The sequence below is a fragment of the Erythrolamprus reginae genome, chromosome 2, assembly GCF_031021105.1.
Source record: "Erythrolamprus reginae isolate rEryReg1 chromosome 2, rEryReg1.hap1, whole genome shotgun sequence".
NCBI classification, from domain to species: Eukaryota; Metazoa; Chordata; class Lepidosauria; order Squamata; family Dipsadidae; genus Erythrolamprus; species Erythrolamprus reginae.
Window position 1 is genome coordinate 269,565,656 of NC_091951.1, and position 27,808 is coordinate 269,593,463.

At 42.4% G+C, this 27,808-nt stretch overlaps 1 protein-coding gene across 4 annotated transcripts; it reads right to left on the reverse strand.

Annotated features, from left to right (window-relative positions):
* CD274 (CD274 molecule) lies at positions 1-27,808 on the reverse strand. 4 transcript variants are annotated; one of them, XR_011557772.1, is made up of 7 exons: positions 27,624-27,808; positions 15,459-15,526; positions 11,199-11,555; positions 8,972-9,256; positions 3,446-3,579; positions 1,623-2,341; positions 1-1,473 (listed from the first exon to the last, which is right to left on the reverse strand). XR_011557772.1 is itself a non-coding variant. In XM_070736264.1 (6 exons), the coding sequence occupies exons 2-5, from the start codon at positions 15,511-15,513 to the stop codon at positions 3,479-3,481; spliced, it is 798 nt and encodes a 265-aa protein (XP_070592365.1). In that variant the 5' UTR covers positions 15,514-15,526; positions 27,624-27,730; the 3' UTR covers positions 1-2,341; positions 3,446-3,478. The 4 variants fall into 4 exon arrangements, 3 of the variants coding, with proteins under 3 accessions (XP_070592365.1, XP_070592366.1, XP_070592367.1); XM_070736264.1 differs by having other exon boundaries at positions 1-2,341; positions 27,624-27,730; XM_070736265.1 differs by lacking the exon at positions 27,624-27,808 and adding an exon at positions 16,414-16,436 and having other exon boundaries at positions 1,473-2,341.

The following is a 27,808-nucleotide window of genomic DNA, read 5'->3' on the forward strand; positions in this document are numbered from 1 at the left end:
TTGTCTTAGAAATAATTATCAATAATAATTCTTTATTAGACTAAACAAAAAGTGAAAACAAGTGTTATTACCATTTGGCATTTATGAGATTATTCCAATTGATTGTATATCTGCAGCATTTATAGCATTATAACATCTCCACAACCAAGATTTTTGATCATAATTGAAAAGATCCAGAATGTCATTAGCATATAACAAACTTGTCTAAGACTATAGTTCCAGAAAAGTTTGAAACAGCAGTTATCCGATTTGTAACTCATACTTTGCACGTTACATTACAATAGTTTGTAAATATATTTAACATTTTAGTTACAATGTTTCATAAGAGCATCAGACAGGACAAAATGGAACTACCATTCTTCATACCCATCCAGAAGCCAACTACTGTATGATAATAGCTAACTTTTAATTTAACCGTAACAGGACAACATTCTCTATAATGCTTGAGAATATCAGGCTGTCATTAAAGGAAGGAGCCCTATTGTACACTACTGTTTTCTATGACTTTATCATCTGTTGATTGAGATACAGTGATCCCTTGTTTATTGTGGGCGTTCTGTTCCAGGACCACCCGTGATAAATGAAAATCCGCGAAGTAGGGATGCTATATTTACAACGTAACTATAACGTAAAAAAAGTCACCCCCCCTCACCCAGTGCCCCTTTTTACCTGTGTCTTAAACCAGGAGAGAAGGGGAGGAGAATGGGGGGGTGAGAAAGAGACATGCCAGAGGGCGGGATCCAAATTGGAGAGGGGCGGCATACAAATCCAATAAATAATAATAATAATCCACTTCAGAGCAGGTGAGGGGAGTGCAAAACACACAAGGAAAGCAGGGTAGCCCAGCAAAGGAGGGAGGAGGGAAGAAGGCTCAGTGCAATTGCTGCCTTACCAGGGTCTCCCAGAATTAGCAGATGCCGCTGCAGCCATCGCCACCACTTCTTCCGCTTTGTTATGCTGCCACTGGTGGGGTTGGCTCTTGCTGGTGCTTCCTGTCGGCTGAGGAAGAAGGCGGTGATGGCCTCCCACCCTGCCCCGCCCATCTGCTGCGACCGGAATCACAACAGAATGGCTCTGACAAAGCTTCACCTCCAAGCGGGGGTCAAGGAAAGGAGAGGTGGGGAGTCTGTCTGAGGAAAACTGCTATTGTATATATGCAGTGATACCTTGTCTTACGAAATTAATTGGTTCCGGGACAAGGTTTGTAAGGTGAAAAGTTTGTAAGATGAAACAATGTTTCCCATAGGAATCAATGGAAAAGTGATTAATGCGTGCAAGCCCAAAACGCAACCCTTTTGCCAGCCGAACCGCCCGTTTTTGTGCTGGTGGGATTCCCCTGAGGCTCCCCTCCATAGGAAAACCCACCTCTGGACTTCCGTGTTTTTGTGATGCTGCAATTTCGCTGAGGCTCCCCTCGCTGGGAAACCCCACCTCCGGACTTCCATTGCCAGTGAAGCCCCCATTTTTGCACTGCTGGGATTCCCCTGCAGCAACGCAAAAACACAGAAGTCCGGAGGTGGTGTTTCCCATGAAGGGGAGCCTCAGGGGAATCCCAGCAGCGCAAAAACGGTCGCTTCACTGGCAACAGAAGTCCGGAGGCGGGGCATCCCAGTAGCGGCAGCTTGGGTTTGCAAGGTGAAAATAGTTTGGAAGAAGAGGCAAAAAAATCTTAAACCCCGGGTTTGTATCTTGAAAAGTTTGTATGACGAGGGGTTTGTAAGACGAGGTATCACTGTATTTAAAATATTTTATAAAAACCGGCAATGCACTAAAGCCGTGAACGGTGAACCGCGCAAAGTGGCGAGGGATCACTGTACTGTTGTGCAATAATGACGGAGCTGTCTTTCAGAAAGAACATTTCTGTAGCAAAAGTGTGAAGTCAGACCAGGTGCACCTGCAGCTAGCCATGAAGGTACCAACATAAGGAAATGTTCATTGCAATATTAGAGGATAAGCTCTACCTTCTTATTTAAATCATAACATCACACACAAGTCCATACGGGCTGGAGTTTGTGTTGCAACAAGTAGAGGAATGTTTTCTAATATAACATCCGTTCCGTATGAGGCTGTATCTGGAAGTTGCAGGGAGTCTTGAAAATAAGCAAATCCCAGATCTCTAACCTGCACATTTTTCAGGTTTGGAATGAACAATGAACATGAAACCAGAGAGATCAACATTAATTACCTCTATAGTCCAACTTCCTTAAGGAAATTTCTAAGAGGAGGAGCAATTGAGAATCAAACAACAAGGAGTAACTCCTTCTTGTATTTGCTCAGGCTTCTCCATCTGCATCAGTCATCAAACTTTATCCTTGATTGATTTGATGCTCCAGATCTTCTTCTAAAACCAACAACAGAGCGACAAAGAGAGGTTACACAAGAAATAATGAATTGTGGTTAGCCAACCTTTTCCTATGGATATGCCAACATTAAAACTTCTAATAATTTGGCTCAGTGCTACAAACCGCACTTCACACCATAGTTAAGAAACTATCATCGGGAGAGCCCCAGCTTTTCAAATTTCTCAACTTTCGTTTCTCAAATCAAAGCATTTCAGTTCATTTTCAATACAGATTTGACAGGTCAGCAACAGGAAACTGTATAACCAAAATTCTGTTTCAATATAGGCTTAAATCAGACGGTGAAAAAAAAATACTTTTGCTTTTCACATGCCTGATTTGCATAGACATTTTCAATCCTTAGAGTAAAGGAATCAAACTTGCTTTTATCAGAAACAGCCGTGTCAAAATTATACAGCGGAAATAATGGGGTAAGTACAAATTGTTATTATTACACAGAGAGACGGTGTGTGTAGAGGGAGGGAGAGATGTTTAAAAAAAACCCAGAAGTATGTTATGAAATAAATGTAACCCAGTCAATAAAAAATTAGTACATTAAAAATTAAACTCATCTTTGGTGGAAACCCCATTTCTTGGAAATAGTAGGGAACTGAAACTGCCTTGACACCTGTCTATCATATCCCTCTACTATAGAGTCCAGCCACAATGCTGGTTTCCCATCCAAATAATAACCAGGATTTCAGGCTTAGCTGCTAAACTCACACATAATCACACAGCCATGTATTGATAAATGTGTGTTAAAGGTTCCTCATAATCCATTAGTATTATACACTGCTCAAAAAAATAAAGGGAACACTTAAACAACACAATATAACTCCAAGTAAATCAAACTTCTGTGAAATCAAACTGTCCACTTAGGAAGCAACACTGATTGAAAAATCAATTTCATTTTGTTGTCAGCACATTCAACTTTGTACAGAACAAAGTATTCAATGAGAATATTTCATTCATTCAGATCTAGGAGGTGTTATTTGAGTGTTCCCTTTATTTTTTTTTGAGCAGTGTATAACCGCCAAGCAATAAATACTTAAGATACCAAATGGAGTTAAATTTCCAATTTAATTGAAAAACAAATAGACACTTACCTTTCTAGGTGTGCGTTTATTAATTTCCCCCCCTTAGACTTTAGTGATAGTAAATAAAATCATAGCACTATAGAAAATTGTTGGGATAAAAAAGATCATGGAATTTTTCCCAGTGCCTGATGCATTGCTTTGATCTGTAAACAAGAAAATACAATTTCTTGAGATTTTGTACAAAACTTGATTCTCTATTGCTAGGTCTTTAAAAAAAACCTGTGTATAAGCATCTATTTTCATAGTCCTTATCATGGAGGATGGGTTGGGGTTTTAACTCCAAGATGCTTTATATATCACAGAAATGTGACCCTTTACAACAGGGGTTTCAAACTCAATTTCATTGAAGGCCGCATGAGGTTGTATTTGACCTCGACATGGGGAGCCTAGCCAGGGTGGGAGTGGCCAGCTTGACATCACTCATGTCGAGGGCATCTGTGGTAGCCCAAGTGCTCAGCTAGTGAAAACTGGCTCCAGAGCTCCATTTTTATCTGTGATGGCCTCCTGCCATCCTCTGCCAGTGAAAACAGGGCATGTGGTCTCCCCAGCTCTGTTTTAACTGGCAGAGGGTGGCAGGAGGCTGTTGCAGCTGAAAATGGAGTCTGGGAGGGCTGCACGCAGCTCTCCTGAGCCCCATTTCTGCTGGCAAAGGCACTGTTGGCCAGTCCTTTGCTGTTTCTAGGGTGGCCCCGTGGGCCAGATATAAACACCTCGTGGGCCGGATCCACCCCCCAGTCCTTGACTTTGTGATTTCTGCTTTAATCATGATTGTTATGATAAGGACTTGCCTGTTCACAGCATGGTTATCCAACTGGCTTTTTAAAAAACAAATTGGGAAGAAGTTGGTAGGCACATTTCCCATTGCATTCTAGCCATTCACCGTTTTCAGAATAGAATAAATAGAATAGAATAGAATAGAATAGAATTCTTTATTGGCCAAATGCCGCCCCGAGTCTATGGAGAGGGACGGCATACAAATCTAAATAATAATAATAATAATAATAATAATAATAATAATAATAATAATAATAATAATGTGATTAGACACACAAGGAAATTGTCATTGGTGCATATGCTCTCAGTGTACATAAAAGATACATTCGTCAAGAAAACATGAGGTACGACACTTAATGATTGTCATAGGGTACAAGCAATCAGGAAACAATATAAATCGTAAAAATACAAGCAACAAGTTACAGTTTTACAGTCGTAAGTGGGAGGAGATGGGTGATAGGAATGATGAGATGACTAATAGTAATAGTAATGCAGCCTTGGTGAATAGTTTGACAGTGGTGAGGGAATTATTTGTTCAGCAGAGTGATGGCATTTGAGAAAATACTGTTCTTATGTCTAGTTGTCTTGGTGTGCAGTGCTCTAGGGTCATTTTGAGGGTAGGAATTGAAAAAAATTGATGTCCAGGATGTGAGGGGTCAGTAAAATATTTTCATGGCTCTCTTTTTGACGTGCAATATACAAGGTCCTCAGTGGAAGACAGATTGGCAGTAATTGTTTTTTTTCTGTAGTTCTATGTCTGTGTGGCCTCTTTTAAGTCCCGGTCGGATACATCTTTGGAAAATAAAAATGAAGCTAGGTGCTTTCTTTATCAGCTTTCTGTTTGATATTTTTAGTTACACTAAAATAATTAAAAATTGATGGAACAGGGGAATTCTGGGAGATGAAGCTCATATATTTTAAAGTTACCAAGTTTGAAAAGCATTGAACTAGAACATGGAATTACTGGCATTTAAAATTCAGTTTGAAAATGGTAGATGGGAGTTAATTTAGCAGGTAAATGCAAATCAAGTTCCAACAGATATTGCCCCTTGGGTAATTATTGTATTGCTGTCCTGGAAGAAGTAACTCTAAGCCAGCAAAACATCTTGCTACTTTGATTTCATTGGGTTGATGGTATCCAAAAAGTATTTCACCTTTGCATTAATGCACCAATAAATTGCCTGTGTATTACTCTCTCAGGGTCCATAACTCAAGTAAGCAGAGTTAGGGCAATAAAAGTTGTATGCTTGACAAGTACAGAAGTTCTACAGGATTCAAAAGATTTCTAACATGCTGGAAACCAGGGGAAATGGACAAAGAGGAATTTTAAGGCAGAGGGACCAAAAAAGTAGAAAATCAGAAGCAAGCATACTGCAACTTCTGAGGCATTTACAACTTTTACAGCCCTTAAAGTGAAAGACATTGACCAATGTTTAAGATATCTGTGTGGCCTCCTTTAAGTCTTGGAGACATCTTTGGAAAATAAAAATGAAGCTAGAAGCTGGTGCTTGCTTTGCCAGCTGTCTGTTTGATATTTTTCAAGCATTTCTTTGATATAGCACAGTCTCTTAGGTCTCTAATTTTCACAAATGTTAAAATATTATATGCTGTGCTTATCGAGGTTGAATACTTCTTCTTTTTACGAGAACTGAACACGGACTCATCCTAGGTCATGTGTACTCTTTTCTCCCATTCAACAATATGATTATTTTATCCCACTAACTGGAAAGTGTTTAGTTCCCATATGTTTAAGTTATAGAATTATGGGTGCTTTTAATTCTTTTGGTTTGGGGTGAGTCCAGTCCACTCTTCCAGCTGTGCAACTAATGATTGCAATTGTCCAGGTAGTAATTGCCTTGATATTTCCTGCACTAAGTTTGGACTTTAAGATCCTCATTTTCATAATATACCATTTACTTCTAACCTTCTTCTTGCCTTCAATGGGCTTGATGTTAAAGGATGTGCAGGTATTTGTAATAATTGTATTCATCCAGACTCTTGATGTTATTTCTTTATTGCTTCAGTTTGTACCATTTCCCTCTTGTTGATGGTAAGGGTAGCACTAGTCCAATTCAAATTCCTTGCAGTATCTTAGTTGCATATTCAGATCGCATTGAGCAGGGATTCTATTTCAGATGTTTTTTCTCCTGTGTCTTCAAGTTACTGTTGACTCCTGACAACTGTTTCCTTGGCAAGACCTCAGAAGTGACTTGTTATTACCTGCTTGCTGAGAGAAAGAGAGTCACCCAGCTTCTTTTGTGCTTCAGGCAAGACTAGACCAGTGTTTAACTTGGTACCTTATCCTACTTGGTGTCATCAAACTGGCATACTCTGTCCTTAACTGGAATGCAACATGCCATTCTTAGTCCTGAACATATATTCATCTTGAAAATGACATGCAAATATGCAGAAAAAAATTCTAAGATACATTTGGATGGCAATCCAGAATTACATACAAACTTGAGAGAAGATTTTAGTAATCATTTAGTAATAATCGTTAAGATGAAAGAAGATTTTGGTAATCAACTACTAATGACCGCTCAGATGAAAGATAAGAAAAAAACAGAATAAGAAAAGAAGTGGACCTGGGGCTCCTAGGAAGATATGTATAATGTATACATCACAGAAACTTCATTAGTTTTCCATTTGATTTAAGCAGCTTGTGAAACATTCTAGGTCTCGCCCCAAATACTGAAATTTTGCCTGATTTTTTTTTAATTGAAGTTCTTTGGAATCTGAAATGTATCAATCCTACACTAAAGTCGTAATGTTGCACTTATGTCTCAGATCCAATCTGTGGCTCTCAGAGAGAAGGTGACAAAGTAATTGGTAGATTGGAAATAGCTTACAGATGGCACCTTCCACCATATAGAATTTCTAAAATGTTTCCATCCGTATCGCCTATTTGTTGGAAATGCAAAAAAGAAGTGGGTACATATTATCATGCATGGTGGACCTGTTCTGAGACAAAAATATTTTGGAATAAAATAGAGAATTGGATAAATGAAATAACTAAGGAGAAGATTAAAAAATCTCCTGAATTTTTCCTATTGGGTATTTCAAATATAAAGTATAAAAAAGAAATTTACTATTTGATAATACATATACTGGCGGCGGCACGAATAGTATTTGCACAGAAATGGAAAGAAAAGACGATACCGAAAGATATGGAGGTATTCAAAAAAATTATAGAATGTGCAGAATTAGACATGATGACTAAACGTTTGAATAACCAAACCGAAACAGAATTTTACAAAATATGGGATAAAGTATATGATTGGTGGAATGTTAAAAATAGTACTAAAAATTAAATATGCAAGAATAAATGACTATTTGAAAAACTATATGATAGAATTAAATAGTTTATATGATAACTAATTTAGAAGTGTTTATTTTATTCTCTTTTTGTATTACTAATAATTTGTTTATTGCTCTCTATATATATACAAGTGTATTACTTTTTAAAGTATATATATATATATATATATATATATATATATATATATATATATATATATATATATATATATATATATATATATAAAGAAATGTAACCAATAATCTTAATTTTAAAAACATAGAATTAAATTTAATGATAATGTAATTTGCAAGTGTGGCATTTCTGCTTAGATCTGGTAACAGTTAGAGTTTTTTATATTCTGTATTAGTTAGACTTCTACGATAAGCGGAGCAATGGTAGCTCCTTAAATGTTCAATGTTGTATGTCTTTGTCTGTCTTTTTTGAAAATAATAAAAAATATTTTTTTAAAAAAAGGAAAAGGAAAAATATATTTTTTTTAAAAAGGGGTAGGCAAAGTTGGCTCTTCTATGGCTTGTGGACTTCAACTCCCAGAATTCCCGAGCTAGCATGATTGGCTCAGGAATTCTGGGAGTTGAAATCCACAAGTCATAGAAGAGCCAATTTTGCCTACCCATGGATTAGAGTAATTCCTGCCTATAATTGTTTCAGAAGGAAAAAATACCCTTCCAGACTCGGCCACTTTCAATTATTCTTCCTAGATTTTAACCCATTGCATCTTAGACAATTTATTTCAGCTACCCTACATGTAGGTTCCTTAGCGATCATCTCCATGTTTCTAGGGCTGGGGGTCCTCAAGGCCGGTGCCACGGCCCTCTACTGCACCGTGGTCTGTTTGAATCGGGCCCCATGAGTGGCTGCTTAGAGCAAATGCACACATGTATGCAGCTCAACTTGCATGAATGATGGGCCGGTGGGCATTTGTGCACATGTGCGCCAACCCACATCTCATTAGGTTGAGCTGCCTTCTGGCCACCGTTCATATAAAGGCTGCATGTGTGAGCACAAGCATATGCCAGCCTACCACTTGTGCAACCAGTTTCCCTCACACCAGGCCACTTAGGGCCACTACTAGTGCGCTTCCCACAGAGCTCTGTGACCCAACGTGCGCCCTCGTAAGATTTTGCTTCTGCGCATGCACAACTGTGTGCGAGTGAGATTTCGGCTATTTTCTTTGCTTCCGCACATTTTCCCTACCGGAGCTGCAGTTTGGCCCGTAATGGTAGGAACCTAATACTGCTCTCACCCCTCCAGCCAGGCCATCAAGCCACAAAAATTGAGGACCTTTGTCTTAGGGCATCTTCAGTATCACATGCCAGTTCTCCCTATATCTATCCACGCAACACATTTTACCCTTTTCCATTTTTATGGCTGGAATCCCTAGTTTTTCCATTTCTGCCAGGATTAAATTCCCACATAATCAAGGCATTATTTTTTTTTACCTATTAGAAATACTGTTCTGTGAACTGAGGTTTGCCTCAATTCCTTATCCTGGAATATGCAGCTGTACTTTCCAGGAGCGCTTGGTTTGATTCTCAAGACACTGGTCATGTTGAAAAGTCCTGTGTCTGTCAGCTGATGGGTAGTGCTTCCAAGTATCGTGTCATTGATTCTGTTTTCATAAAGCCAAAAGACATCAGCCATAGGGTAGCCTTCTGCCTGGCAAGTTAAGATGTGGTCGTCTCCTTCTCCTCTTCTTTCTTGGATGTTTATCCTCTTATAAGGTGCTACATAAAAAGAAATAAAGATTTTAGAAGTTTTTGATTGATCAAAACATTATAGAAGGAAACATATCTTGCAATGATATTATTAGCAGTTTTCCTCCCAATAACAAAGGCTTAGATGGAGCCATTTTTATCATCCCCACAGGAAAGAAGAAAGGATTTAACTCTCTCTTGCTGCCTGCTACATTGTGATAGTTAGGAATTGACACACAAGCTCCCAGCTGCATTTGTAAAAAATCTGCATATTAAAGGTAAAGTATTCATTAATGCTTCACCCATCTGAACTAAAGGAAAATACTGTATGCTAAGTGCTACAGTATAAAATGTAAAACTTTCTCAAGATTGGGGGTAGGGAGAGCTAACTTCAGAACTTCCCTTCCAGGGAAATTTCTGCAAAGTCATAAAAATAGGAGGCAGGAAGTAGACTCTCATTTCTGTGGATATTCATAGGAATAATTGAGAAGATATGAAGAAGGTCAATTTAATAATAATAATAACAATAGAGTTGGAAGGGACCTTGGAGGTCTTCTAGTCCAATCTCCTGCTTAGGTAGGAAACCCTACACTACTTCAGACAGATGGTTATCCAACATCTTAAAATTTTCCAGTGTTGGAGCCTTCACAACTTCTGGAGGCAAGCTGTTTCATTGATTAATTGTTCTAACTGTCAGGAAATTTCTCCTTAGTTCTAAGTTATTTCTCTCCTTGTTTAGTTTCCACCCATTGCTTCTTGTTCTACCCTCAGGTGTTTTGGAGAATAGGTTGACTCCCTCTTCTTTCTGGCAACCCCTGAGATATTGGAACACTGCTATCATGTCCCCACTGGTCCTTCTTTTCATTAAAGTAGCCATGCCCAGTTCCTGCAACCTTTCTTCATATGTTTTAGCCTCCAGTCCCCTAATTGTCTTTGTTGTTCTCTGCACTCTTTCTAAAATCTCAACATCCTTTTTGCATCTTGGTGATCAAAACTGAATGCAATATTCCAAGTGTGGCCTTACCAAGGCCTTATAAAGTGGTATTAACACTTCACGTGATCTTGATTCTGTTTATTTGTTATGAAACAAATGATGACAATGACAAATATCCCTCTGTGATTGCAAGAATGTGAGAAAGCTGGAGATGACCCTGGTCCCGCCACTGCCACCTGGGTCACTTTATTGGAACATAACTAGATTGCCTTCCTTTGGTAGCTTTCTTCCAATGCTGGTTGTGTAGGCCTTCTTCTACCAGATCTCCTAAAATAAATGACAGCTATTGTAAGTAAAATAGCCCCTTCCTTGAGATCTTGCCTCTGTAGTATGAAGTAGGCAGAGAAAGAGCAAAAAGGGCCCATAATGTACTTTTATACAATTCTATCTGGGTAATGGATTAGTTGCCAAGTCTTTAAAAATCAGGAGTCAGTGTAGCAATTTCCAGGCTAACAATTTTTGTTAATTCCAGGCTAACAATAGTGAGCTGAGGTGGCGCAGCAGGTAGAATGTAGTATTGCAGGCCACTAAAGCTAACTGTAGGTCTCTAGGTCAGCGGTTCAAATCTCAGCACTGGCTCAAGGTTGACTCAGCCTTCCATCCTTCCGAGGTGTGTAAAATGAGTACCCGGATTGTGGGGGCAATATGCTAGCTCTGTTGAAAAGTGTTATTGCTAACACGTTATAAGCCGCCCTGAGTCTAAGAAGGGAGGTATAAAATCGAATGAATGAATGAATGAATGAATGAATGAATGAATGAATGAATAAATAAATAAATAAATAAATAAATAAATAAATAAATAAATAAAATTTTATCAAGGCATACCCCTTCAGATTTTTGGCCATCATAGACTAATACATCTTTTCTCCTACAGGTAGTCTTCAGCACTGAATATTTAAAAGGATGTCCTAAAGTTCTCACTGATAAATAATGGCACATCATTCAGATTTTTGCCTGTGATATTTTATGGCTACCAACCTTCAATTTCTAATTCAATGTACTTGTGATCAGCTTCACGGTAACTGACAACGCAAAGGTAACTTCCAGAATCTGTGATCCTTAGATGAGTGATACGTAACATAGCTTGGCCTCTTTTCAATTCCTCATATAATAATGTAGCTCTTCCTTTAAAATGTTGGTGTTGCTCTGACAGGTCTTCACGCCCATTTTGGAGCTTGTAAACTTCCTTGGCTTCGTCCGCCAGTTTTTGCTGCCACAGGATGTTCAATTGTGTCAGATTCAAGGAATTGTCAATTGGAAAGCGACATCCTATAGTCACGTTGCTTCCATATTCTGCAGTGTAATAAGGCTGAATAACACTCACCCTGAATAAAGCTGGAGGGGGGGGGAATAAAAGAAACACGAGGCGATTATGATTAACATTTTTGTGCAGGAATATGTGTGCTGTAACTCAGTTAGCTAAGAACCTGCAGATACATCTCTAATCACGTGGGATCCTTTAGTGCTCTCTGAACTTGGTTGTTTTCTTGCAGATATTTCATGATCAAACTAGGTAACATCATCAGGGCTGTAGCACCAAGGACCCTACAACTCAACCTTGAGCTACAAATATTCTCTTCTATCAGTATTTTGCAAGTACCAAAATATGCCGAATCTCTAAATAGGTGCATTTCCAGAGTATTAATGAAACACACCCACCACGGTCTATACCTGTGATGTGTGAACCTATGACACGGGTGTCATAGGCGGCACGCAGAGCCATATCTGCTGGCACATGAGCCGTTGCCCCAGTTGAACTCCAGCGGACATGTGGGCACCCGCCTGCTGGTTTTTGGCTTGCACAGAGGCTTTGGGAGAGCCTTTTTGGCCTCCGGAGGGCCTCCAGGGGGGTATGAGATGGCGTTTTTGCCCTCCCCGAGCTCCATGAAAGCTTCTGGAGCCTGGGGAGGGTGAAAAATGGGCCTTCCGGGTCCACTGGAAGTTAGGAAATGGGGAATCGTGGGCACATGGAGAGGTATTGAATATGAGTGTGGGCACACACACGCCTGCAATAGCACAATTGGGTGCCTCTATTTCGGCACCCAAAGAAAAAAAGGTTTGCCATCATTGGTCTATACTGACTGGTCTTTAGTGTTTGCTGGGCTTGGTTGTTTTCTCGTAGAGGTTTCATTATAAAATTAGGTAACAATCATCAGTGCTAGAAGGGAATTGCTTAACATACTTTATACTATAATCAAAACATATACTTATATAATTGAGCTCTAATCAGTCAAATGCCTTTGGTTTATACAAGGAGTCCAGTGGAGCCTAAAATTTCTGTTGGTAAGTGAGACATTCGTTAAGAGAGTTTTGCCTCATTTTATGACCTTTCTTGCCACAGTTGTTAAGTGAATCACTGAAGTTGATAAGTCAGTAAACCGGTTGTTAAGTGAATCTGGTTTCTTCATTGACTTTGCTTGTCAGAGGATCACAAAAGGGGATTTTATGACCTCAGGACACAATCAACGGTCATATATATGAACCAGTTGCCAAAGCTATATGAATATGGATCCCATGATTATGTCAATGCTGCAAAATTCGTAACTGTGAAAAACGGTCATGAGTCTTTTTTTCTTTTTGCGGCCCCATTGTATCTTTGGATGTTAACTAAATGAACAGTTGTAAGTTGAGGACTATCTATACTAGTGTGACATGTTTTTTTCTAAGGGATTGCACATTAATGTGGTCACAGTTTTTGCTGTTCCCATAATGTAGAAACTAAGTCAACAGAAAGGGATTGATGCGGTCATCGGGCTGTCTAGATGAGTAACTAAGATCTCAAAAGTAGTCATTTCCTTTGGTCCTCATTTTAATGAGACTTATTCATTTGCATTTCTGGTATGCAAACCAAGTTGTTTTTCCTGTTATCTGTACTTTCACTGATTGTGTGAAAAAGAGTCATGACTCAATGCCTACAGATAATGTTAGAAAAAATGACTACCAAACGTAGAACTATTAGGAGAAAAATATAAATGAAACGGGGAAATATTTCTAACCAGATCCCTTTTTTTTGACTTGAACTGATATAAAATGGGAAGCAATTCATTTAAATTTGAAAAATTTTCTTCTTCTAGTTATGATTACTAAAATACCCGTTATGCTAATTTTAAGAGCCTGTGAATATCAAGATGATGATATTTTAAAAACCCTACAATTCTAAAAATGGAAATTTTCAATAGCATAAATTGAGATGTGGGGCAGCATTTTTGCTGGTACGTGGCATTCAGATTATAGTGAAGGCTTCAGGAATTTGGTATAGTGAAGATCTCAGGATCTACACTCAGCTATAAAGATGGTCTTCCTATAAACTTGCTATCATGGCTGCGTGATGAATTACAAAATGAAAAGTCCAGGTGAAACACCAGAAGGATTGTTGAAGGAGACCCCACATTGCTGGCCAAGGCATCAGGTTGGTGGTTCCTACTGATTTCCCCCAAGATGTGGCTTTTTTCCCAGAATGTCTCTGGTTCCGGGCTGCTTATCCTGAGTTTGAATCCATAACTGGAACCAATCCTTTGCAGATTACTCCAGATATGTGGGATCCTTGGTCCTCTTTGAGCTTTTCTTGCATATGTTTCATTACCTAACTAGGTAAACGATACCTCAATCAAGGAATTACCAACTCAGGCAAACAATCAAACAGTAAACAATAGCAACAATCAAGGGATTACCAAGACTGCTCCCACCAACACTTATAGGACAAGCCATTTGGATATAAACAGACACTGAATCTCACTCCCTGATGATGTTACCTAGTTCAGGGTTCCTCAACCCCCGGTCCATGGATAAGCACTGGGACACGGCATGCCAAAAATCAGGATGCACAAATAAGGGAAGCCCCATCCGTGGGATGGAGGTAGCACACAAAACCAAGTCCCCATCGATCCACAGAAAAATATCTCTTTTATTTATTTATTTTATTTATTAAATTTGTATGCTGCCCCTCTCTGCAGACTCGGGGCGGCTCACAGCAACAGAAAACAATATATAATACAAATTCAATAATTAGAAAGCTAAAAACCCATAATTTAAAAAACATGCACACAACATACCATGCATAAACTGTATAGGCCCAGGGGAGATGTCTCAATTCCCCCATGCCTGATGGCAGAGGTGGGTTTTAATGAGTTTACGAAAGGCAAGGAGGGTGGGGGCAGTTCTAATCTCAGGGGGGAGCTGGTTCCAGAGGGTCGGGGCTGCCACAGAGAAGGTTCTTCCCCTGGGACCCGCCAAGCAACATTGTTTAGTCGATGGGACCCAGAGAAGGCCAACTCTGTGGGACCTAACCGGTTGCTGGGATTCATGCGGCAGAAGGCAGTCCCGGAGATATTGTGGTCCGATGCCATGAAGGGTTTTATAGGTCATGACCAACACTTTGAATTGTGACCAGAAATTGATCGGCAACCAATGCAGACTGTAGAGTGTTGGTGTAACATGGGCATGCCTTGGGAAGCCCATGATTGCTCTCGCAGCTGCATTCTGCACGATCTGAAGTTTCCGAACACTTTTCAAAGGTAGCCCCATGTAGAGAGCATTACAGTAGTCGAGCCTCGAGGTGATGAGGGCATGAGTGACTGTGAGTAGTGAGTCCCGATCCAGATACGGCAACAACTGGTGCACCAGGCAAAACTGGGCAAACGTTGCCCAAAATGTTGAAGGCTACTGACCTAGTTGGGTGACTGAAACCTCTGTAAGAAAACAACCAAGCCCAGAGAGAATCAAGGATGCCAGAGTTCAAACCAGGGCTACAAATAGTCTCTTCTATTGGTACTCCAGATATGTTTGGAACATATGCTGTGTTGAATGGAGAAGAGGGAGACACAAGCATCAACCCATGTCCTTTTGAATATCTCCCGCTAAACTACAACAGTGCTTGTACCCAAAGGATCTCGGCCCCACCAAAACCTCTTCAAGCATGGATTCATTTGAGCATAAAGCGCATTACTACAATAGTTCTCCTAACCCAGTGATGGGCTACCAAAGTTTTTACTACCACACTGTGGCCGTGGCTTATGCATTTTGTTTCAACATCTTTCAGTGCAAATTGGGTGCTCTGGGGTAGAGCTCCAAATTTTGCTACTGGAAGCTGCGTTCCTGACCTTTCCCATAGGAGCCCATCACTGTCCGGACCTGAACTTTTAGGGAGTAGTGAACCGTTCTAGCATTGAATCTGAAGTTCTAAATTTGGTGGACAATTCTGAGACGATTATTGGAAAATATCCAATAGAAAACTCTCACCTGCTGTCAAGGAAAGCTGGGTTGCAAACAGCAGAGCTGGTAGGAAGTTGTCCATTTCCTAGAAATATCTTTAAAAAAGAGTTTCATCATTAATATCGTAATACTTTAACAGGTTGACTCAAGCTAAGGATTGCAATACTTCAGCAGGTTGACTCAAGCTAAGGTGCTTTGCAATGTGTACAAATCTAATAAATTATTATTATTGTTGTTGTTAATTTATTCGTCAATAAAAGCCAATTCGCAGAGGACTTTTTTTTAAAAAAAACAATGTATATGCAAGTAGGAAGATATTTATTTATTTATTTATTTATTTATTTATTTATTTACTTATTTACTTATTTACTTATTTACTTATTTACTTATTTACTTATTTACTTATTTACTTATTTACTTATTTACTCACTCACTCACTCAGTCATTTATTTATTTATTTATTTATTGGATTTGTATGCCGCCCCTCTCCGGAGACTCGGGACAGCTAACAGCAACAATAAAGCAGTGTACAATAGTAGTCTGATGTTAGAAATAATTAAAAGCCCATTAATATAAAAAACCAAACATAAATACATACATACCATGCATAGAATTGTAAAGGCTTAGGGGGAAGAGGGTCTCAATTCCCCCATGCCTGATGGCAGAGGTGGGTTTTAAGCAGCTTACGAAAGGCAAGGAGGGTGGGGGCAATTCTAATCTTTGGGGGGAGTTGGTTCCAGAGGGCCGGGGCCGCCACAGAGAAGGCTCTTCCCCTGGGTCCCGCCAAGCGACATTCTTTTGTTCCCTTTGCCACAGAGAAATAGCTCTTTAGCCTATTGTCTTTTTTTAAAAAATGCTTGTCAATTGTGACCATACTCAGATTCATTTGCCATGTGTGCCCTAAGCTTGAAAATTACTGAGCAGACAGGCAGACCTCAAGACATTTGACTGCCTTTAGAATAAGAGTTGGAAACTATCTTACCCAACTTCAATGCCCTGTCCATGAACTGCTCCAGCACAAATCTTATGGTCCCAGTTCTAGTTTCACCAGAAGAAATGAACTAGCATTTATATCTAACCTCAGTAATGACACGTCTGTCCCATGGCTAGGTCTGCAGGCAGTATTGCAAATTGAGAGAGCTAATTTTATAATTCTACAGAAACTTAGGGCTGGTTTCCAAGTCTGAAGTTCTTCCATAGAACTTTGCATTTCCTGCTCAGATGGATTAATAGTTGCATTTAACCTGTTAACTTACCTCCTGCATGCAATTTTCGTGCATTATTTTAGAACTAGATGGTGCTTTGTAGTTTTACTTCATGTTTTTATTTGATGGGATGCTTCTATATATTTATTTTGGAAACTGCTTTGAAGGTGCATGGATAAAGATTTCAATAAATCAAAATTTAAAAAGTAACAAGTACTCTCTAGTATAGAGAGGGTATTTGACATTAGTTTGGGCATCCAACCTACTTTGAGTAGTCCTCAACCTACAACCACAATTGAGACTGGAACTTTTGCCATAAACAATGTGAGTAAGTCAGTCATTCCCAATTTTATTACCGTGGTTCTTAAGTAAATCACAAAATTGTTAAGTAAAACCAGCTTCCTGACTGATTTTTGTCCAAAAGGTTTCAGGCGTCCCCTGAGAATGCAGATGTTGATCACATGACCCTGGGACAATACAACCAATGTGAACACCTACCAATTGCCAAGCCCCCAAATTACAATCATGTTATAGATGTAAAGACAGAGGAGGGCTGCTGGCAGGATGGTGTGGAATGCTGTTCCACCAGCGAAAATTGCCACCCGCCGTTCACAGGCTGTGCACATGAGATTCGGCTTCTGCACATGTGCAGAAGCCAAATCTCGCCACCCCAGCCAGCAGCGACAGCACCTACCGCTACGTGGGGCCAGAGAATGCAGTGCTCATTTGGCGGGCATGGGGCGCCTCTGCTGCTGCCGCCGCTGGGGCCGTTTGGAGAGGAAACTCAAGCCACCTGACACGTTTCCGGGCTCAGCACTGGCTCAGGTAGGAGATGTGCCTGCTGCCCCACCGTAGCCAGAGTGGGACCAGGGCGGCTGGAGCAGGCAGAGAACCAAGCGCATCTCCTGCTGAGCCAGCTCAAGAAGCAGTTCGGAGAGGTGACCGTCGTCCACCCACCAGGTGGGTGGTGGTAGCATTCCAAATCACCCAGGAGTTGCTAGCGGGAAGAAATCGCTGCTGCGCAGGAACCCAGCCCCACGGCTACCAGCAAAGGCAAAGGTGCCCCTTTTAGTCCCAGATTTCTTCCTTCTGGCAGCACCCCACAGGACTAAATGGAGCGCATTTGTTGGCAGCCACGGGGCTGGGTTCCTGTGCTGCGGTGGGGGCGGTGGTGATCCATCCCACCCAGGAGCTACCAGCAGGAAGAAATCCTTTCCTTCCTGCAGGATTTCTTCCCGCTGGTAACTCCCGGGCAGAACGGCTTTGGCCAGGACTCTGCGCTTGTGGAGGAAATTGAAGGGTGGGCATGTGCATGAGGGTGTGAGTGACTGTGAGCAGAGACTCCCTGCCCAAATAGGTCCGCAACTGGTGCACCAAGCAAACCTGGGCAAACGTTCTCCTCGCCACAGCTGAAAGATGGTGTTCTAATGTTAGCTGTGGATTGAGGAGGATGCCCAAGTTGCGGACCCTCTTCGAGGGGGTCAATAATTCCCCCCCCCCAGGGTAATGGATGGACAGATGGACAGATGGAATTTTCCTTGGGAGGCAAAACCCACAGCCACTCCGTCTTGTCAGGGTTGAGTTTGAGCCTGTTGACACTCATCCAGACCCTAACAGTCTCCAGGCACATCACTTCCACTGCTTCACCAACTGGACATGGGGTGGACATGTATAACTGAGTATCATCAGCGTACTGATGATACCTCACCCCATGCCTTTGGATGATCTCATCCAGTGGTTTCATCTAGATATTGAATAGCAGGGGGAGAGGACTGACCCCTGAGGCACCCCGCAAGGAAGAGACCTAGAGGTCAACCTCTGACCCCCCACTAACACCAACTGCAACCGACTGGAGAGGTAGGAGGAGAACCACTCCCACACCATCCAGCCGGTGCAGAAGGATACCATGGTCGATGGTATCGAAAGCTGCTGAGAGGTCAAGAAGCACCAGGACAGAGGATAAACCCCTGTCCCAGGCCCACCAGAGATCATCCATCAGCGCAACTAAAGCAGTTTCCGTGCTGTAGCTTCTTCCAAGGACCACTGGAGCTGGAGCAACACCACCTTCTTGACAACCTTCCCCATAAAGGGAAGGTTAGAGACTGAACGATAGTTGATAAGTATGGCTGAGTCCAGGGAAGGCCTCTTGAAGAGGCTGCACACGTGCCTCCTTGTAGGGAGCCGGGAAGGACACCCCCCCCAGTGAAGCGTTGACAATCTCCTGGACCCAGCTCTGTGTCACCTCTCTGCTGGCCGAAACCAACCAAGAGGGACACGGATCCAGTAAACAGGTGGCAGAACTCACAGAACTCCTTGGCCTTGTCCAGGTGTCACCAGGTCAAACTCCTCCCAGACAGATGGACAAGGATGGGCCCCAGTCATCTCAACTGACTTGTTGTCAGCCGACACTGCTATCCAAATGGAGTCAACGTCCATCTGAATCTGAATGACTTTATCAGTGAAAAATGAGTTAAAGTCCTCGGCACTACCTGGTTAAGAAGGGAGCGGGTCACCCTGAACAGAGCGGCTGGACAGGATTCCGCTGATGCAATCAAGGCGACATGATACAAGCATCTTGCCGCCTTGAGTGCAACTTTGTAAATTTTAATATGAGCTCTTATAAGTGTTCGATCAGACTCAGATTTACTTTTCCTCCACCGCTTCCCCAGATGCCTTTTCTGGCATTTCAACTCTCGGAGTTCCTTGGTGAACCAAGGATCTCTCTGGGGTCTAGTGCCACAAAGAGGTCGCAATGGCCCAATCCTTGTTCCAGGCCACGGCAAGAGACTCTGCCGAACTGGGGACAAGTGAATCTGGTAGGACCCCAAGCACCCTTTGAAAGCCTTCTGGATCCATTAGGTGTCTGAGGCAGAACCACCTAATTTGTTCTGCCTCCCTGCAGGGGAGGATTGGAGCCTCAAAGTCAAGCCATAGTAGAAAATGGTCTGACCATGACAAAGGCAAAACATCTGAGCCCCTTAATCTCAGACCATCGCTCAATTGCTCTGAGAGAAATATCATGTCGGGTGCATGTCCCCCCTCATGAGTCGGACCCTGAACTACTTGAGTCAGGTCCATGGCTATCATGGTGGCCATGAACTCCTGTGCCAATCCAGAGGATTCACCGAGTGATGGTAGATTAAAGTCCCCCAGGACAATAAGTCTGGGGAACTTCACCTCCAACCCGGCTAACTCCTCAAGCAGCACAGGCAGGGCTGTTGACACGCAGCTGGGAGGCAGGTACGTGAGCAAAACACTCACCTGAACCCCTAGGTCCAGCTTCACCAAGAGGGACTCACAACCCGCAATCTCAGGAGCAATGAGTCCACGCAGGCAAAAAGTCTCCTTGGCTATAATAACCACTCCTCCCCCTCTTCCCTGGGATCGTGGCTGATGCCATACCTGAAACCCAGCTGGGCAAATTTCAGAGAGAGGAACTCCTCCCTCTGGGCCCAGCCAGGTTTCAGTCACACATACCAGGTCGGCCTCCTCCTCCAGGATCAAATCCCGGAGGAGGAGAGCCTTGTTTACCACCGACCTGGCATTGAGTAGCAACAGCCTGAGCCCAGGGCCCAGATTACACTCGTCACCAGTACCCTGAGTTGAGCTCACGGAGCCGGAACAAGGGATCACTATTAAGCAGCAATCTCTCCTTCCCCTGGAATGGCTAGCTCCGTGGCTCCCGCCATATCTGCTGGCCCTCTATCACCCCTGAGATAGGCTCTTCCATCCCTCCCGCCTCTCCATCGACAGGTAAGCTAACCTTCCCATCTATACTGCATCCATTCATTTCATACATACCATCCCACTCATCCCAGGTATCCCATTAAAAAAAACCTAATAATTTAACTAAAAAAGCAAAGGACATTACAAACTAAAAACCCCATCAACAATTAGTATTATAATAATTATCTAAAAACACAGTAGTAAATATACATTTAATATTATACCATATTAAAACTCTCCACTCAATCTATCTAACTCATTCATACACATTCTTAAAACTACTATAATTAATTAATTAAGAAAACATTACCCCTCCTTAAAATTACACACGTAACTTTCTTTCCTCCTCCTGTTTTCTCTACAGCCCTGCGAGGTGGCCTGGCAGAGACACATGGGCTGACCCAAAGTCACCCAGCCACTTTCTGGACCAGTGTCTTAATTACTAAACCAAATGGTCACTGATGAAGTGCTGAAAAACCTTGAATGTACAAAATCTATTTTTTTAAAAAATATTATTAGTTTTTACCTCTCCGCAACCAAACTGCTCATCGTCACCAGCCTGTAGCTCATTCCAATCAAATCCAGTAGCTTCAGGGGGTCAAGAATTTGCAAAATAAACATATTTTTAAAGCCGGGTTGGGGGGCAGTGAAATTGGCATGGCCTACCTCGCTCCTTTTTTAGTATCCTGAAGGCTCATAGTTTCCTCTGCTTCTGATCTCCCCTCTCCCTGCCAGAGAGAATTACTCTATAAATTGGCAGTGTGGCAGTGTGAGACAGAATCCTAACATTAATGAGCTAGTTATCAATTTACCAAACCTAACCCCCAGCTCTGAATTAAACCATTGTAGGTAGGTATCTGTCTGTTCCTGCACAATTGCAGCCAGTAAAAGCAAGTCTTCGGATTAGTTCCATCTTTTTTTTCCACCTTCCACCACTACCAGAGCTTTTCTGCTGGTATTTCAAATCCCTCATTCTATATCCTGCCCTCAGAACATAAGAACATAAGAGCCATGCTGAATCAGGCCAAAGCCCATTGAGTCCAGCATTCTGTGTCACACAGTGGTCCACCAATTGTCCATGGGGATCTTGAGCATAAAGAGAAGGCAAGACCCTCCCTTTCCCTTGACCCCCAACAAATGGTACCCAAGGGAATCCTGCCAGCCTCAACCAACATAGAGGCGGCACATGGACATCCATTTCAATAACCACCGATACACTTGGCATCCATGAATTGTGTCTACCTGCCTTGAAGCTATCAAGGCTGACAGCTGTCACAACCTTTTCTGAAAGTGAATTCCATAAACCAACGACCCTCTGGGTGACGAAATATTTCCCTTTATTTGTCCTCACTTTCCTTACAGCAAAGAATTTTTTATTTTTTTCTCTCCAATCACAATACAATAAAAATTATAACAACAATAAAAATAGCTGCCCAATTTTTTAATGCTATAGAAATATACTATTAGCTAAGACCCCATTTAAGCTGTTCCGAATTCTAGTATCTCACATTGAATAGGCTGAAATGTTTCAAATCTCTCCTAATTGCTTCCATATCAATTTTCATATATAATCAATACCCTTTGCAAATAGTTATGAACATCCGTTTCAATAACCACCGATACACTTGGCATCCATGAATCTGTCTACCTGCCTTGAAGCTATCAAGGCTGACAGCTGTCACAACCTTTTCTGGAAGTGAATTCCATAAACCAACGACCCTCTGGGTGAAGAAATATTTCCCCTTGATTTGTCCTCACTTTCCTACCTATGAGCTTTAGAGAGTGCCCCCTCGTCCTGGTATTGTGTGATAGAGAAAAGAATTTTCTCTATCTACCTTTTCTATCCCGTGCATGATTTTATACACTTCGATCAAGTCACCTCTTAAACACCATCTTTCAAGGCTGAAGAGACCAAGGCGTTGCAACATGGTATCATAAGGGAGGTGCTCCATTTCCTTGATCATACTAGTTGCCCTTTTTTGCATCTTTTCCAGTTCCATTATTTTATTTATTTATTATTTATTTATTAGTTGGACTTGTATGCCGCCCCTCTCCGAAGACTCGGGGCGGCTCACAACAAGTAAAAACAGTCACAACAATCCAATTAATTAAAATGTTTAACGATTTAAGAGAAACCCCATGTAATAGCAAACGCACACACAAGCATACCATGTATAAATTAACGTGCCCAGGGGAGATGTTTAGTTTCCCCATGCCTGACGGCAAAGGTGGGTCTTAAGGAGTTTTTGGAAGGCAGGAAGAGTAGGGGCAGTTCTAATCTCCGGGGGGAGTTGGTTCCAGAGAGCCGGTGCCGCCACAGAGAAGGCTCTTCCCCTGGGACCCGCCAACCAGCATTGTTTAGTTGACGGGACCCGGAGAAGGCCCACTCTGTGGTGCAGTGACCAGAACTGTACACAGTACTCCAAGTGTGGTCTCACTCAGGGATGACAGAAAGCAGAACCGAGAACTCCCGTTGTATGTATGATGATTCGGACCCCATGATATTCAGACCACATGGTCAAGCTAGCCTTGCATTAAAAATCCTGCCTATGTGCTTTAAGCCAGCATATATTTGTCTTCCAATGACTCAGGGACCTGGTCATGTTTAGAGAGAAGAGCATGACGGAACAGGATTGAGACATCAGTGGGAATCCCACTTGACCTTTTCTTTTATCATGAGAACAAAAGAACATTCAAATCCCACAGAGGTGAAAATTACAGGATGAAAACAGTGGCAGGAACCTAACAAAGGCATCTACACAGAGCTTCCCAGAAGAGGCTTGGAAAGAGACAAGGGACGCCAAGGGAGGGGGGAAGGCAGCTGGCCAGCATCCTTTAGTTGTAATTGAGATGCCTGCCTCTTATTTTGCATCCGCTTTCCTCGGTTTAGATGTCATTAGAGTCTGACATGATAGCCACTGTACTTACGGTAAGTTTTGTCCTGTGTGCAATATTCCTAAAGTAAAATCGGATGTTTTCCATTGAATGTCTTCCTTTTCCAGAGAATTCCTGCATTCTTATTTTATTTATTTATTATTTATTAGATTTGTATGCCATCCCTCTCCATAGACTCGGGGCGGCTAACAACAATAATAAAACAGCACATAACAAATCTAATATTTAATAACTAAAAAACCCTTATTAAAACCAAACATACACACAAACATACCATGCATAAATTGTATAGGTCTAGGGGGAAAGGGATATCTCAATTCCCCCATGCCTGACAACAGAGGTGGGTTTTAAGGAGCTTATGAAAGGCAAGGAGGGTGGGGGCAGTCCTGATCTCTGGGGGGAGCTGGTTCCAGAGGTTCGGGGCCGCCACAGAGAAGGCTCTTCCCCTGGGGCCTGCCAAACGACATTGTTTAGTCGATTTTGATGAATGTTAGGGCTGTTTGGGACCTCAAATCTGCAATAGTTTTCGAAGCATCTAGGAAATGGAATCGTGTTTATTGGCTGTTCTTTCAGCTTCTACTGACTTGTTGGCACCTGGGTTGGTTGCATGGGTTTCAGTGGTGACTACAGCAAACTTTCGCTCGTGTCCTCCCCCTGCCCATTCCTCTAAACACCCATGATTGTTTTACCTACCCCCAAACCAGTGGTGAAATTCAATTTTTTTACTACCAGTTCTGTGGGCATGGCTTGGTGGGCATGGTGGGTGTGGCTTGGTAGGCGTGGCAGGGGAAGGATACTGCAAAATCTCCATTCCTGCCACACTCTGGGGGGCAGCCAGAGGTGGTATTTACTGGTTCTGTGAATTATTCAAAATTTCCTCTACCAAAATTTCTCCAGAACCTGATGGATTTCACCCCTGCCCCAAACCCCTGTAAACACCAAGCACTATTTTGCAATATCTTTTATATCTAGACTAGAAACTTGCTGTTGAAGATGGCCCTAACACGTTATCTGAAATATGACCTTCTTCTGCATATGCAGAGATTTAAATGCATTTTTTCTTTAAATTATGCCAAACAGCAAAGCCAGAGGGAAATGAAATGCCATTCCAATAGGGTTTAGGACATTTAGCCTCTGCCAGTTGGATGAAGCGGTCCCTTCCCTCTCTATCATTCTATAAGTCTCCTGAATGAGAATGGGGGTCAGACTAGATGGCCACCAGGGTCCCTTCCCTCTCTATCATTCTGTAAGTCTCTTGAATGAGAATGGGGGTCAGACTAGATGGCCACCAAGGTCCCTTCCCTCTCTATCATTCTGTAAGTCTCCTGAATGAGAATGGGGGTCAGACTAGATGGCCACCAAGGTCCCTTCCCTTTCTATCATTCTGTAAGTCTCCTGAATGAGAATGGGGGTCAGACTAGATGGCCACCAAGGTCCCTTCCCTCTCTATCATTCTGTAAGTCTCCTGAATGAGAATGGGGGTCAGACTAGATGGCCACCAAGGTCCCTTCCCTCTCTATCATTCTGTAAGTCTCCTGAATGAGAATGGGGGTCAGACTAGATGGCCACCAAGGTCCCTTCCCTCTCTATCATTCTGTAAGTCTCCTGAATGAGAATGGGGGTCAGACTAGATGGCCACCAAGGTCCCTTCCCTTTCTATCATTCTGTAAGTCTCCTGAATGAGAAGGGGGGTCAGACTAGATGGCCACCGAGTTCCCTTCCCTCTCTACCGTATCATTCTGTAAGTCTCCTGAATGAAAAGGTGGGTCAGGTCAGGCTAGATGGCCCCCAAGGTCCCTTCCCTCTCTATCATTCTGTAAGTCTCCTGAATGAGAAGGGGGTCAGACTAGATGGCCACCGAGGTCCCTTCCATCTCTATCATTCAATGTGTGTGTTTGTGTATGAAAGAGCAAACTGTCCCATTCTTTCCTTCCAAAAGTAGCATTTTGTAACAACTGTTCTGACTGGATGGTGGCGAAGTGTCCCATGTGGCCAAAAGGCTGTGGCTGAATTTGGATTTTTGTGACCAAAGGGCTGGGGCCAAGAGCTAGGGGCCTTTGGGCGAGGGAGAGAAGGCAGCGGCCGATCAGCTGCTGCGGAGGAAAGAGCTTCATCCAACTGGCAGAGGCAAAAAGTCCCATCCCCATTCCAATAGGTGATTTCAGAATCTCTGCTCTTTTGCTGTGATTTATCATATTCTTCTGAGAATGTTTGTAAAACATGAAGTAAAATTTAGCAGCTGGGAATTCTGTCAAATTCAACCTCCAACACGTATGGGGAGTTTTGGGCTTAGGAAGACTTTCCTGGCTCTAATAAAAAAAGGCTCCTATTGCCATGCTGGCAATATTTTTATCTACCTGTTACCTTTCACAATCAATGTACCCAATACAATGGGTGATGGAAATAATTTTATTTTAAAAAAAATGGAAGCAGCAATATACATAAACTCTATTTATTGTATTATCTGTGTGTGTGTGTGTGTGTGTGTGTGTGTGTGTGTGAAGGGCTGCAAAAAATTTTACTTACACACTATGGGCATGGCTTCTTTTGTGGGTGTGGCTTGCTGGCCATGTGACCAGGTGGGAGTAGCTTGCTGATCATGTGACTGGGGGTGGCTTAAAGATCATGTGACTGGCATGAAGGTGACCAACTTGCCATCACTCACGTCACGGGTTAGGGTTAGGGTGCCTGGCCTCTCCTGGCCTCAAAGAGATACAATTTCCTTATCTATTTACTATTACTGAATGTTCTGTCTGGGTCCCCCCAGACGCCAACACCAACCAAAAAGAGTAGCCAGACACACTGGTAAAAAGCAAAGGCAGTTTATATACTGGAAAGCAAACACAGGTAACAAAAACTGTTCTTACAGACAGGAACACGATGAAGCTTCACAGAGGTTTCACGAAGGCCAGGCAATAAAACAGGATTCTTGCTGGCAAAAACAACACTGGAGATAATAAAACCCACGCCTCCCCCAAGTCTTTCAGCCTTCTAGGCCACAAGCCAAGATCAGAGACGCCAAGAATCGAAGCAAGGTCACAGGACTCCCAGTTGATAACTCTCCACAAGACTGTAAGGGCGGGCCTGCCTTTTCAACCCTGCTGAGGAGAACCACACCCAAACCCAGCTGTTGCCAATTCAGGGATGGAAATACCTTTCTAATTGGCCCCTTCCTTGAGCTGCACGTCTCTGCCTCTGTCTATTATAGCCTGTGCGTCTTCATCCAATTAATCCAGGCTACTAGCTGGGGAGAGCCCCCCCCGGGGGTCTCAGGCTGCTCTCCCTCCTCCTCTTCCTGATGTTCCTCTCCCCCGTCTGCCTGGTCCTCCCCCTCCTGGTCACTGTCCTCCTCCTCAGGGCATGGATCCGGCAGAGCTCCAGCCGGTCCCTGAGGAGCCTCAGGCTGAATCACAACACTGAACATCCAAAATATACTATTTAATTCTATGTATATATGCCATATGTGAACATACATATTACACACAGGCTATATAAACTGTATGTGTACGTACACACACATGCACGTACAGCTCTTCTAAAATTATACACATTCAACCTCATTTACTGTGATAGGAGAAACATACCCAGAGCCAGAAGGGGGGGAAAAGAAAAACATTCAAAATTTTTCTATCAATTCTGAGAACTTGACTAAAATTTTTCTACTGGTTCAGCGTACCTGACCTTACCCGTAGGAGCCCATCACTGCCCTCTCTCCTCTATTTCTCTGCCTCAATGCAATAGCAAACCCTTAAAATAAAATGAAAAAAATAATTAAAACACACCTGAAAGAAGAGAAGTCTTAGCCTGGTCCAAAAGGAACACAGGATAAATAGGAGTCATACTTCCCTTTCTCCTTGGGGAGCCTGAAAAGAGATTTTCCCTAAACAAGATGAATTAAGCCCTATAGAAGACCTGGATTTGCACAGGGAAATTTTTTACCGAGAAAGCTGCCTGCAAACACAACAGGAGTTGGATGGGCACCACACACAGTTGAGCCTATGGCTAGAAATGCCTCCTGGTGGATGGAAGCCACAAAAACGTTGCCCACAGATGCCACTGTGCACCTACTACATCAGGTATGTAAGTAAGAGTTCTTTCCGTCACACATTCAACCCTTTCTGAATTCTCTTCATTTTGAGTATAAAGGAAGACCTAACACAGAGGTCTTTAAACTTGGCAACTTTAAGACTTGTGGAGTTGACCTGCCAGAATTCTCCAGCCAGCATACCTGGATGGAGAATTATGACAGTTGAAGTCCACAAGTCTTAAAGTTGCCACGTTTGGAGACCTCTGACTTAACACATTAGAGAAACTGGTTCTACTGCTCTGCAGAGGTACCACTTTTGTTTATCAGTATCCTACTCACCTCTGGAGACGTCTCAGACGATTTTGCTTAATTTCTCTCCAGCAGACTTCCCTCTCAACACTGGCTTGAGCTAAGTAGCTCAACAACGCCAGAAAGCAATGATTTTGCTTCCTCTGCAGCTGGCTGATTGTTTTTTTTAAAGTAGCAGCCGCAGCAGCAGTGGGTTTTTTTTTCTTCTAGGAAGC

Bases quoted from the DNA above. Each gene is read 5' to 3' on its own strand.
- CD274 (XM_070736264.1), bottom strand. From the start codon at position 15,513: ATGGACAACTTCCTACCAGCTCTGCTGTTTGCAACCCAGCTTTCCTTG. The intron at 9,257-11,198 runs GTTGGTAGCCAT...CTTTTTATGTAG, and splicing joins CATTGAATTAGAAATTGAAG to CACCTTATAAGAGGATAAAC. The intron at 3,580-8,971 runs GTAAAAAAAAAT...TCTTGTTTACAG, and splicing joins CAGAACAGTATTTCTAATAG to ATCAAAGCAATGCATCAGGC.